Consider the following 13,144-nt stretch of genomic DNA (forward strand, 5'->3'; position numbering starts at 1 on the left):
GAGTATTTTATTTATTTTGAGTTGCAAAGTTCACTTGGTGATGTTGGTCTACATTCATAAAGCTACACGTGCAAAGCACGTGCCATTTACTAGTATAGCAAGCTGGCAAGTTGATGATATGGTTAGGTCGACGGTTCGCACTGCCATGTCCACCGGCGGTCAAGCCAGTCTCCGCTCGCGTCTGCTTAAAAACGATGGAGGAGGTTGCCATTCACAGCAAAAATGGAGGAGGCTGGATCTCACAGCCACATCGTCCTCGTAACCCTCGCTCTCGCCCTCGTGCTGCTTTCGCCGTGCGCCGCCGCGTACCCGTTGCTAGTGTGCGGCTCGACGGGCGAGTTCACGGCCAACAGCACGTACCAGGCCAACCTCGGCATCCTCGCCGCCGCGCTGCCGAACAACGCGTCCTCCTCCCCGGACCTCTTCGCGACAGGCGCCGTCGGCGCCGTCCCGGACCAGGTCTCGGCGCTCGCGCTCTGCCGCGGCGACGCCAACGCCACGGCCTGCTCCGGCTGCCTCGCCGCGGCCTTCCACGACGCGCAGAACACGTGCGCCTACGCCAAGGACGCCGCCATCTACTACGATCCATGCACCCTCTACTACTCCAACACCCCCTTCCTCTCCTCCGTCGACAATGTCAGGTCCAGGACGCAAATGAACGGCCAGAACGTCACGTCGGACCCCAGCCGGTTCAACCGCCGGGTGGCCGCGCTCGTGGACGCCACTGCCGACTACGCGGCGTACAACTCCACGCGGCGGTACGCGTCCGGAGAGGCCGACCTCGACGTCGGCAGCGAGTTCCCCAGGGTCTACAGCTGGGCGCAGTGCACGCCGGACCTCACGCCTGCGCAATGCCGCGTTTGCCTCGCCGGCATCATCAAGGGAATGCCGCGGTCCGCGGACCGCGTCGGGGCCAAGTTTCTTGGGGTCAGGTGCAGCTACAGATACGAGATATACACCTACCTCCGCGGCCCGGTGATGGTGCGGCTGGCTGCGCCGGCGCCTGAGCCCGCCGTAGGGCCAACGGCTCCGACTCCAGCAACCCTCGCCCGACGAGGTGAGCGTGAGCCCCATGGAAGACTTGCTACTTGCTCACCCTGACCTTTCTGTTGACATTACGCAATGAATTATATATATTTTTAATATTTAAATAGCTAGTCCCCGCTAACTGTTTCTCTCAACATGCAAGCATGCCACGTCATCGCATAACGTGCATGAGAAAAGATTCATCCTCACTATCATATGTCTCTTAACATGCAAGGGTACCACTTCATCATGACATGTATAAAAAAATCCCATCTCAACATGCAAACACACATGAGAGTTTTCATTCTATTATGCTATATATACTTAATAAACATTTTACAATGATATAGTAATTAATCATAATTAATTATATGAATTTTAGTTTTAGTTTTTATATTATTACTTCAAACATTTATGTTTAATACAACTAATTAATTACATTGAAATATGTTACAAAATATTCCCACAACATTGTGCAAGGTATTTCCAATGGGAAACTAGTAGCACTACATAATGTTGAATGGATTTTTTTTACTCTAATATAGCTCTATATGCATATATTTACAGAACAAAATTGATTACAGCAAATGTACTATTAGCTACCAGCGCCATCTTTCTCAGAATACATGATGAGCCGTTAATTACTCTGGCATCTATCTACAGGAAAATGGGGAAATAAGACGGTAGTTGTTCTAGCAATTACGCTACCTCTGGTTGTTGCAATTCTAGCTATCACTGCTGTTTGTCTCTGTTATTCGAGGAAGAGGAGGACAAGACGAGCAAGCAGTGAGCAACCAGCTTGTATGTTGTCTTACACTTCTTTTCCTTTCTAGTTTAATTGAGTCTTTTCTCTTTGACATTTTTGATTGAGTCACTTAGATGTGCAATATTTAGGGTATATCTAAATGTGCTTTCGCAAAACTGTTAAGAAAATATACTTCTTATTAGAAAACATCGGTCCTGAAACATATATATGGTGCTTATATGTAATGCATCTCTATGGGCTCTCTTCCTGCTTTTTTACAGATTCGGCTAATAGTGAGGACATTGCAAACATTGATTCACTTATCGCCGATCTATCAACATTACGTCGTGCAACGGATAACTTTGCCGCGGCGAATAAGCTTGGAGAAGGAGGATTCGGTGCAGTTTATAAGGTACTCCATCTGTTTCTTTTACTTTGCATATAAAATTGGGTCAAAGTCAAATTAAACAAAGTTTGATCAAATTTATATCAAAAAACAACAACATCTACAATACTAAAGTGATATGACATAAAAGTTAATTTCATGATGCATATAATAATATTGATTTCATATTGTGAATATTGATATTTTTTCCTATAAAGTTAGTCAAACTTTATAAAGTTTGATTTTGACCAAATTTTATAGGCAAACTAAAAAGAAACAGAGGGAGTACCAGCCCATACCAATTCATTACCATACTCTTTTGTGCTACGACAACTGATCATGGCTACACTTATGCAGGGAAACTTTCCTGATGGCCGGGAGATAGCGGTGAAGAGGCTCTCAAGAAGTTCAGCGCAAGGAATAGGAGAGCTCAAGAATGAGCTTATTTTGGTCGCCAAGCTTCAACATAAGAATCTTGTCAGGCTTGTTGGGGTATGCGTGCAAGAGCATGAGAAATTGCTTGCGTATGAATACATGCCCAATAAAAGCGTTGACACTATTCTTTTTGGTAATAGTTCCAATCATTATTTCAGCATTAGCATATTTTGGTTGTAAAACTGAACCTCACCGATTCACGATTCTCCTGTTCAAATGCCAGATCCAGAGAGAAGTAAGGAGCTAGACTGGAGAAAGAGATTAAAGATAATAAGTGGGATTGCTCGAGGATTACAATATCTTCATGAGGATTCGCAGCTGAGAATAATCCACAGGGACCTCAAAGCGAGCAATGTTCTGTTAGACTCCGATTACACTCCTAAGATTTCAGACTTCGGCTTGGCAAGGCTATTTGGAGTAGATCAAACAAGGGAGGTGACAAACCGAGTTGTTGGGACGTAGTAAGTATGGTTCGATTGGTGTGATGATATTCATACGGTGTGCCAACTATAGTGACATTATGCTCCTGTTAATTCATTGCAGTGGATACATGGCCCCGGAATATGCGGTGCGTGGCCAGTTTTCTGTAAAATCGGACGTGTTTAGCTTTGGCGTTTTGATGTTAGAGGTGGTGACAGGAAGACGAAGCAGTTGCTCCTGGAACTTCGACGAGTCTGTCAATCTCTTAAGTCTGGTGAGTTTCCTACTTACCCAGGTCTTGAACTATTAACTTCAGTAAAAATATTGAGTGCTGCTAATTCGATACAGGTATGGGAACACTGGACCATGGGTACAACTGCAGAGATCATAGACTCATCTCTGAGAGGCCATGCCCCAAGAAACCAGGTGGTGAAGCTTTTTCACATCGGCCTGCTCTGTGTCCAAGATAACCCAGCAGATAGGCCTACGATGTCCACTGTAAATTTCATGCTTAGCAGTAACACTGTGTCTCTCCGGTCTCCATCCAAGCCATCATTTCTCATGTGTATGAGCCCTACTTCTTCCGAATCGACCGGTATGCCAGGTATGGCATCACCAAATGAAGTTTCAATCACGGAGCTTGAACCAAGATGAGCAAAAGGATGGCATAGGATAATTGGGTTGTTGTCTTCAAAGCCCTACTACTGGAATTTTTTGCATTTTTGTCCATTCATTGAGACAATTTATTATTTTTTGTGAAATAAACCAGCTCAGTGCTTTAGATTATATGTTTATAGTTTTGATAAGTTTGGAACATAAGCTAAAGCCCTACTTGTATAGCAGTTATGCATTGAAAATAGCCAAATACCTCGGCAATTAATCGAGAAGTGGGTTTGGAGACCGGCCTCCAGGTAGCCCTTCAGTTTCTTTTCTTCAAAAAATTGTTTTTGGTACCCAAACTATTTTGTAAAAAGTATGCATATATTGTAACATCCCAGATTTAGGGGTGACTGTCACCTATGTACACTCAAGATAAAACTTGGTGTGTGAAATTCAACATGGATCTTCCACTTCTATTTGGATCTTCTTTGATTCTTCTTGCCTTAATAACTAACGTTTTCTCAAGAAAGACTTGAGGAACTAAAACTGAAATAAAAGTTCACAAAAAATGCTACTCCCTCCATTCCGGATTACTTGTCGCAGGTATGGATGTATCTAGATGCATTTTAGTTTTAGATACATCCATTTCTGCGACGAGTAATTTGGAACAGAGGGAGTAGACGTCACCATGAACCCTAAAATATATTTTTCTTGGATTATTTCTAGGCCAGGGCTTGCTCAAATTGTTTTTACCACTGCAACCCTAGAGCATGGGTATAACTAGAAGTGCAAAAAACTCACTTAACATATTACTGTTAAAATATGAACTGTAGGGCTTACAACATCCTAGGACATCACCAACCAAAAACTTTATTTTTGGAGATGGTCGAAGTATTTCCTTTCTGCCATTTTAAAAATTAGACTTTAGCATGTAAATTGCTAAAATTAAGTTCTGGTTTTTGTAGAAATACTAGAAAATTGTATTAGCCATTTCTTGCCATTTCCAAACCTTTGAGACCAAGAAATTCATGTTCATGAGCCGTGTGACTTCTGAGTCGACCAGTATGCTAGGTATGTCAGACACCAAATGAAGTTTCAATCAGAGCTTGAACAAAGACGAGGAAAAGGATGGCAAAGGATAACTGGGTTGTTGTCTTTAAGGCCCTAGTATATTTGTACGGTTACATTTTTTGTATTTTTCACCATCCATTGAGAGAATTATTATTATTCTAAAATAGACCAACTCATGCTTTAGATTATATGTTTATATATATATTCCAATTTTGAAAATTTTGGAACAAAGCCTTAAAGTATACATATACATATATTGTAAGATCTCAGATTTAGGTGTGTGGCTGTCATCTATGTTATATTCATGGTAAAACTTGGTATGTGAGATTCAACATTGATTTTTTATTTCGATCTGGGTCTTCTTTGGTTACTTTTGCGTTAACAACGCATTTTTCGACAAGAAATACCTGATGAACTAAATATATGAAATAAAACGTTCCTAAAAATACTTGAAGTCAGCCTGAACCCTAAAATAAATTTTCAAGAATTATTTGCGGGGCAGGGCTGGCTCAAATTGTTTTTAGCACTCAAACCCTAAAATAAAACAAGGGTATAACTAGAAATGCTAAATCTTATGTAAAAAAAAATACAAATTTGGGTTTACAACGGCAGAACCAAAATTTTAATTCCGGAGGCGATGTGAGTATTTCTTTTCTGCCATTTTAAAATTAGACTCTTTTCTAAAAAAATAGTTGTAGTTTTGGCAAAAATCCTAGAAAACCATATTGACCTTTTGTTGGTGTTTCCAAACTCTTGAGAGCAACAAACCTACCTAGTTATGTTCAAAATATTACAAATCAAGTCAAACTTGATTTGATTTAAATCTTGCTCAAATAATTCCTTCGAATCCTAGTGTCCCTAGTGTCCCTAGCCCCCTATGACCTAATCTTCTCTAGCATTAGCATGTCACGGACTTGGATGCTGCCTTCGTGTTAGCCAACAGTCATGCGCAACCTCTAGCACACCCTACTTTAATAAGACGTCGCGAAAATTGACCTCCAGCCCGACCCCACGGTGAGAATCCAACAAACCTCTAGTCAAGCATCACCATCTCCCCTTTGTAAGGTTAGAAACCATACTGTTTCGTTTAAACTAACCGGTGGGCCAGAACCCACATGTCAGGTTAGTGATTTGATCTGAGTCGTAGATCCAGTAGGGCTAGATCTGGACTATGTTTCGTGCTCCTTTTAATGTACTTATAATCTACATTGGCTTTTGACAAGACCAAATCGTTCAATTTCGAATCCTTCAGCTTCAATTTCCCAAGAAAGTTTTTGACGTCAACATGCCCTGTCTTGCCCTTATCCCCCTCTCTTTTGGAGTAAGAACTCCTCACCGATCTAATCTGACCTTCTTGCGGTTTGGCCGCCCTCCCTACCTTGGTCAACTTAGGCAGGAAAGAGTAGCAAGGATACATTAGGCGGAGGTCATCGGGCCAAAATCCATGCCAGAAGATCACCGGTAAAGTCGTTCAACATTAGAATAAAACCTATATAAAATCATTTTCGTTGTGTTTGATGTTGAGTGCTAAGGCCAACTCCAACCTGGTTCATCAAAACAGACACAATAAATGTCCATGGACACTAGATAGGGGTGGCCATCCAACTCTATGCATCACATGTATGCTTCTTTTCCAATAGAAAAAGTGAAAATAAACAAAATGCCATCATGCAGCTTCACTGTGAATCATCGATTGATAGCACTTTAGCCATACATTTAAATCCTAATAAACGCACCAAATTTTCAACAAGTTCTTTAAATTCATTGAAAATTTCATTTTATACGTGCATTTTGCATCATAGTTTAGGGTATAAATATTCTAATTTTATGTCAATTTAGTCATCTCTGCATAAATTTAATTGTGGTTTATCTTATTATGTAGAGAATTGAAGGTTTAATTCTGTGAGCTGCTTTCAGGATGGAATTTGGACCTTTGTGAAGAAAGTACGATGTCAGAGCTCCAAAAAAAAGCTTACGGAGTTTGGGACCAGAAGAGGCCAAGAGGCAAAAGAGGTAGCTAGGTGGGCCCTAGGGTTCCTAGGTGACAACCATGCCAGCACACCTACAGGGGCGCCAGGGGCCTACATGCACCCTTGGTAACCCCCAAGCCTTTTAGGGTATCTCTCGATGTGATTTAGCTATATGCATTCTTCATTCATTTTTTTCTGTCGCCACTACGAAGCCGAAACCTAGTTCTTCCCCCGAAGGTTTTTCTGGCCTAATTTGCCCCTCCGTCCTTAAGAATGTTTGATCATCATAAGTAACACAACCATTTTGTCCTTAGCATTACTATGGATTGGGTCACCTACAACACTTTTTTTACTTTTTATTGTTAATCATGTTTCATTGCTCCATTACCACCACAAGAGAAGACATGGTTACATCTTTTAGTACTTGTAGTGAAACCTGGCTGTTTTTGCACTTACCATTTTCTTCAGCTCCTCATGGGATCGATACTCTTACTTATCAAATAAATGTACAATTGACCCCCTACACATGTGCAACATTAGCCTTCATCTCAAGCTTTCTCTCCTCGAGCTTGAACTTCTTCCTCGACACATGTTGTTCATCCAGATGTTGTGCCCCTTGAGCTTCATTCAACAATGCATCAATGTGAAGGGATTTGCATCAATGTGAAGGGATTGCCCTCCATCCTTTGGTACAACGCGGCATCACGGCCGGGATATACAATGACGTGATCATCAAGTTGCAACATTCAGTGAATCCATGAGTTGGTCAACATTAAGCAACAAGAGGCAAAACTTATGATCTCCATGATTGATGCGCCCGGTGGCCATCTTTTTTCCACTTGTGCAAACCGCGATACTTTGTTATGATGTTTGAAATGGTGTACCACCAATGAAGTAGCGACATTGTGATCATGGATCACATCCAAATTGTAGGGTGCAACAACGGAGGTCCAAGAAGAATTAGGCGGCAGATAGAGTGGTATAGCGGCGACTGCGGTCTTGATTGGTGTGGATATAGAGCAAAGGTTGAGGGTAAGGGCCCCAGGAGAAGGGTTTGTGGAGGGCCAGGTATGTTGGAGTCTGACATGTTTGCACTCCCCCAAACCTTCCACGAGATTGTTTATGGTTTGCGAGATTTCAAACGTACGGACCGGTCCGCGGATGTAGTGTATGAACCATGTTGTACGAATATTTAGGGGCTTCTTGATACACGGCATTGGAGTTTCCCTAAGCTTGAGGGTCTATGGTGATGATCCCTTTCAAGAAAAGAAAGGGAAAACCGAGTGCAGTGATTCGGTGCCCAGGCTCATCTACACCTAATCAGAAAAAAAATTGAAAAAAATACTAGAAAATTCAAAAAATTCTAATTTTTCCCATGATAGACAATTTATTGCGTGAGGTTCGGTCTAATATTAGCTCATTTGGACATCTGAATAACTCTCAACAAAAAAGACAAATTGAGTCAAAACAGTACATGAACAGTAAACTATTTTAGAGACCCCGAATTTGTCTTTTTTTTCGAGAGTTGCCTCAGTTGTCCAAATCATATGAAAATTGGGTCGGACATCACGCGCCAAATTGTCTACCACGGAAAAAAGTGGATTTTTTTTGAATTTTTCTAGTATTTGTTTTAAATTTTTTATTTAACACATGTGCAGATGAGCCCGAGCTTAGAAAAAGGACTTTCGGGGAAAACCCATCAAAAGAAGAAGAAAGGGAGAAGAAGTAGACACCAGCCCCCCTGTCCACTCGGGGTCATATAGCCCATGGACTCCAAGCCCAGTGGGCTTCAAGGAAGTACGAACAGTCAAGCACTAACTAATAAATGGTCTCATCCCCTAAAAAAAAAGATGGTCTCATGGCCCTCAATCCTCATAGATCTGGTGCCTCAATTTCCTTTTGTGCACAGATAAGGGGAAGAATGGCCAAAAGAAACCAATACCAAAATAGACACTGTGCGTCGTGCCATTGATCCCAAAAGAACGTTAATCCAACTTTGAACCGGTGGAAAATCTTGAGCAAATGGTCAATCCGGAGCTCCAAAATCGCATCGACAAAGAAATGGAGACAATAATGAAGTGCTATAATGAAGGGCATTCAACTAGTGAAATCACAAGGAAACAAGACTTGCATTTTCAACATCAATAAGCTACCATCGTCGATCGTTCCATCAGTTCCAGTTTCAGCTCTACGCTTGGCACCATCAGCAGACTGCAGACCATGCATGCAGTCGCGGACACAGTACAAAACACACGGATTAACATGGGTATCTTCACCACCATCCTCAGATCGACTCTCATAACCGCACCATTTCTCCTGAACGAACCTAACTAACAAAATACTCATCGCTAGCTCTGACGGATTGATCAAGATCGCTTCGAAAGCTCTCAAAAAGATAACCATGGAGGATGGATGGATGGATGCAGAAGTAACACTAATTAACAAGCTACCGTCAACGAAAGAAAATGCTAGATCGATTAGAGCTTGGCCGCCGTCATCCATGATCTTGGCGATGCGCGCGCCGGCCGGTGGGGAGGTTGATGGAGACTCTAGATGGACAGGTCCGGCCACCCCATGCCCCAGAAGCTCTCCGGCAGCGCCTGGGATGCCACCGGCGCCGGCTGCGGCAGAGCAGGTACGTGAGCGTGGGCCATCGCCATCCCCGCGCCGGCGCCGCCGAACACGAAGCTGGTGGCGAAGTTGGGCAGCAGCGGCGCGGGCGGCGCGAGCAGGGAGCTGAAGCTGCCGCCGAGGTCGAGCAGGCGGCGGTCGGGGTCCACCGCCGAAAGGGACGGCGGCAGGAAGGTCAGCTCGTACTGCTGCGGCTGCGGCTGCGGCTGCGGCTGGAGCAGCGGCAGCGGGAGGGGCGCGGACGCGGAGACCGAGAGCGGGACGACCGGCGCGGCCTGAGAGGCGGCGGCGGCGGGGACGGCGTGGTGGGAGTGGGAGTGGGAGGGGCGCTTGCGGCGGACGGCGGCGGGGCTGCCGTTGGGCTTGCGCGTGCCGCCGCCGACGGGCACGTTGCGGAGCGCGCCCCCGCGCGTCCAGTAGCGGCGGCAGCCCCTGCAGAAGTGGCGCGGCTGCGAGAGGTTGTAGTTGTTGTAGTAGCAGAACTTGGTGTCGGTGGACTCGCAGCGCGGGCACGGGCACTGCGCCAGCCTCTCCGGCTCCCCGGCCCTCCTCACCCCGCCTGACGCCCCCGTGGGCGCCGGCGCCCTGACCACCACCTCCTCCCCCTCCAGCTGGTCCATGGCCGTAATACGAACCATCGCTCCAAGAAACCTGAACAACCTAAGCTGGACGCTGGATCGAGCTCTCACTTGCCGGTAACTGAGATTGCAAGAAGATGGCGCGGGACGGTGAGCCAATATGTAGCGGGGGGTGCAGGAAGAAGACAATGGAAGTGGTGGGGTGGCGGTGCAGGACGACAGTGGGAGTACGACGGGAAGCAGCAGCATCTCTGGTGGGTTGGCAGAGCAAGCTGACAGGCGGAGGGGCAGTTTGAACAGGAGTGGGGGTCTGAGACTTCTATTCTGGGGAAACGGACAAGGGCGCAGCGGCGGCGAGCGAAAAGGCTGTGGTTTGTCCCGGACGGGCGATCCGTTGCTCGCCCTGCCGTGCCGACCGCCGGAGCTCAGCATCCCAGACACTCCAGTCAAAGACGAGAGGTGGCATCCTGCATGCGGCTGGGCATCTTGCTGCAGCCCTGACCTATCTGTCTGACTCCTCCTGTTCATCTCTCTCTAATCTCTATCCTCTCCTCTGCGTGGTTCGGCCTGGCTCTGGGGACCGTGCATTGCCGAGCAGCTCGTACGTTGAGCATTATTTACATCCTGTAGATTGTAACAATGATTGTGAGTAGCACAAACACGAAACATCTGGCTGCTCTTTTTGTATAGTAATTATACTATTTTTAACCCCATTCCGTTTTGTTTCTCGTAGAACTGCACATGGATCAATGCACAAGTGCATGGCAAGTTTCTTTTTTTTAGAGTTCGCATGGCAAGTTTCTTCCTCTTGACTGTTGGTGAACTTTCGTTGCAGCGTCCCGGAGCGACGAATCCAGACCGATGTTGATCGGCACACGGCGGCTTGATCGAGGCTACTCCTAGCTGGACAGTGGCAGCGCTAGCTCTATTGACTACCAGGAGTGGTGCAACGGTCTGCGTCAAGCCGGTCAGGTCAGGTGAGTCACACGCTGCGAAACTGCTGGAGGCCTTGGAGACCAATCCTGCTCATGTTTTGCCATCATCAACAAGCCAGGCATAGGGTCTCATTATTATTTCCACACATCAGTCTAGGATCGGTTTTAGGCCCCTGAAAAGTCGCGATGAGCACCGAACTACTCGACTCTACTCCTCGAGTGGTACCTATTCTTTTCACACCGTCGATGATCTTCCCCGGCGAGCGGTTCCGTTGAGATGCATGACGAGACACCCTAGCCTACGCTTGAAACGGTGGGCTAAATGTTGATAGCTGCTGCAGGCGTGTTCGACACTCTGAGACGGGCGGGCCCTGTGCACCGACGGGTCATTGCCATTGCCTCCTCGGCGCAAAACCTGCATGCACGCAGGTAGATGGATTGAAGTGGAGGAAGACGCTTCGTGATCGGTCCCGTCGACACGCCAACGGATGGTCAAATCTCGAGTCCGATCGGGCGAGGGAGACGGAGGCGTGTCGCGTGCAGCGGCAGGCCGGCAGCGCAGGCGCAAGCAAGACCCAGCAGCCACAGCCCATCCCCAGAGGGCACCGTCCGGCGCCGCTGGCTGACAGCGTGGGGACCCTGGACAGCGTAGGCGTCAGTGCAGGACGGGCAGCAGCTGGGCGGTCTGCGCGCAGTGCAGAGGTGTCAGGCGGAGGCGGGGTTTGTTTTGGACTGGGCAATTGCAGCGGACCGGGCGCAGCATGCACTGTTTGTCCCCTTGCGTGCAACTCCAGTGCGGTACCGCTACCACCGCCTGCCTGCCACCGCCGCAGGAGGCCGGGGCGGGACCAGAAGCAGCCACCACGAACGGCCCCCTCCCCCTCCCCTTTGGTTGGGTGCCTCTCGGAGCATCTGGAATCGACCGACGACCGGGCAAACCTACGCGCTCTGTACTGCGCCGGTCCATCTTTCAAATATCATACCCAACGAGTTTGAAACTTTTTTTATTTCGATGAGAGTTTGAAACATTTCTAATGCCCTCTTCGCATTATTACTAGCACCTTCTTGCATTTGTGCAAAGCGACATTATTTTCTACCGCGAGGATCGGATATAGTTTTCGCAAACATCGCCGATAGAGGATACTCCCTTCGTTCCTGAATGCAAGTCTTTTTAGAGATTTCAGTATAAACTATATTTTAGAGTGTAGATTCACTTATTTTGCTCCGCATGTATTCATATTGCAATATCTAAAAAATACTTATATTTAGGAACGGAGGGAGTAGATATCATCAGCAAAGTAGTACCCCGTGTTGTAGTTATGCCTGTCGGCGGTATATAGTTGCACGTCGGAGCATCCTTGATGGTGTCTCGGCTGAGGGGTCCCTCACCATGTCGGTTTCCCGGCCTCGTAATATCTACGAATACTGCGAAAGACTTGATATACAATCCGAAGATACCAGAACCGTGAAGGACTCTACTTCCACCGACATAGCCGACTAGAACTTGTAACGGTAGGACCCTCGGTATGATACATAAGTTAGGGGTCAGACAGTCGATAGGACAACACACGGTTCCTTGATATTGATCTGTAATTTATACATACCCCAACACAATATACAGGAGCGAGAATAGGGTATTTATATCTTCCTTGAGAGCGTGAACTTGAACATGCACCTGTTACCATCCAACTAAGTTGTCTATCTAGGATACCCTATCGACAGATCTGTCAGATCCTGCTCCAACAGTGGTGGCCCATGCAGGTCTTATTAGGTGAACGTCGCGGCTCGATGGGAGTTCAGACCAACGCTCAGATCAATTCCGGGCACGACCTTCGTGTTGGGTCAAATGCTCGTCTTAGGCGCCACCGACTCAACTGGTCACCTTGGCCTGGTCAAGATCTACGCGCTAGATCGAATCATCATATTCGGTAGCCTGTACTATTCAGAAACATAGTAGAAAAAAAATCGACCAACGATCACCCAGGAACAATATGAAGATTTGTACAGGGCTTGGATTAACGATTGTTACCAACTCCGGAGTGCAGCGGAAATACACGAGTCAGTGTAGATCGTACTTGCAATCTCTCGAACGGAAGACCGACGGCACGACCTCTCTACTTGGTTGCAAACATACGGTCTTCACGATTCGGTAGCGCTTCGCCGTCCAGAGCTAATAGTCGCCATAGAATTAGAGGGAGGAGATTAGAACCGCATCGGACTTCTAATTATGAGGATTAGAGGAAGTAGGTCTAGCTTTAATTAGTCAAGTAGGACCTCTCATAAAAGGATTTGCTTCTGCCAGAGCACAACCGTAAAATAAAAAAAATGTGTTTTCTTTCTTTTCTTCC

General features: G+C 46.3%; 2 protein-coding genes across 2 annotated transcripts; one reads left to right on the forward strand and one right to left on the reverse strand.

Moving 5' to 3' along the window:
- Positions 1-222: 222 nt before the first annotated feature.
- On the forward strand, positions 223-3,953 carry LOC125547983 (cysteine-rich receptor-like protein kinase 6). Its single transcript, XM_048711705.1, has 7 exons — positions 223-1,057; positions 1,690-1,827; positions 2,053-2,183; positions 2,514-2,724; positions 2,815-3,052; positions 3,135-3,285; positions 3,360-3,953. The coding sequence occupies exons 1-7, from the start codon at positions 223-225 to the stop codon at positions 3,663-3,665; spliced, it is 2,010 nt and encodes a 669-aa protein (XP_048567662.1). The 3' UTR covers positions 3,666-3,953.
- Positions 3,954-8,779: 4,826 nt separating this feature from the next.
- On the reverse strand, positions 8,780-10,308 carry LOC125547984 (dof zinc finger protein 4-like). Its single transcript, XM_048711706.1, has one exon. The coding sequence runs from the start codon at positions 10,291-10,293 to the stop codon at positions 9,202-9,204; it is 1,092 nt and encodes a 363-aa protein (XP_048567663.1). The 5' UTR covers positions 10,294-10,308; the 3' UTR covers positions 8,780-9,201.
- Positions 10,309-13,144: the final 2,836 nt, after the last annotated feature.

The sequence above is a fragment of the Triticum urartu genome, chromosome 3 (assembly GCF_003073215.2).
Source record: "Triticum urartu cultivar G1812 chromosome 3, Tu2.1, whole genome shotgun sequence".
Taxonomy (NCBI): domain Eukaryota; kingdom Viridiplantae; phylum Streptophyta; class Magnoliopsida; order Poales; family Poaceae; genus Triticum; species Triticum urartu.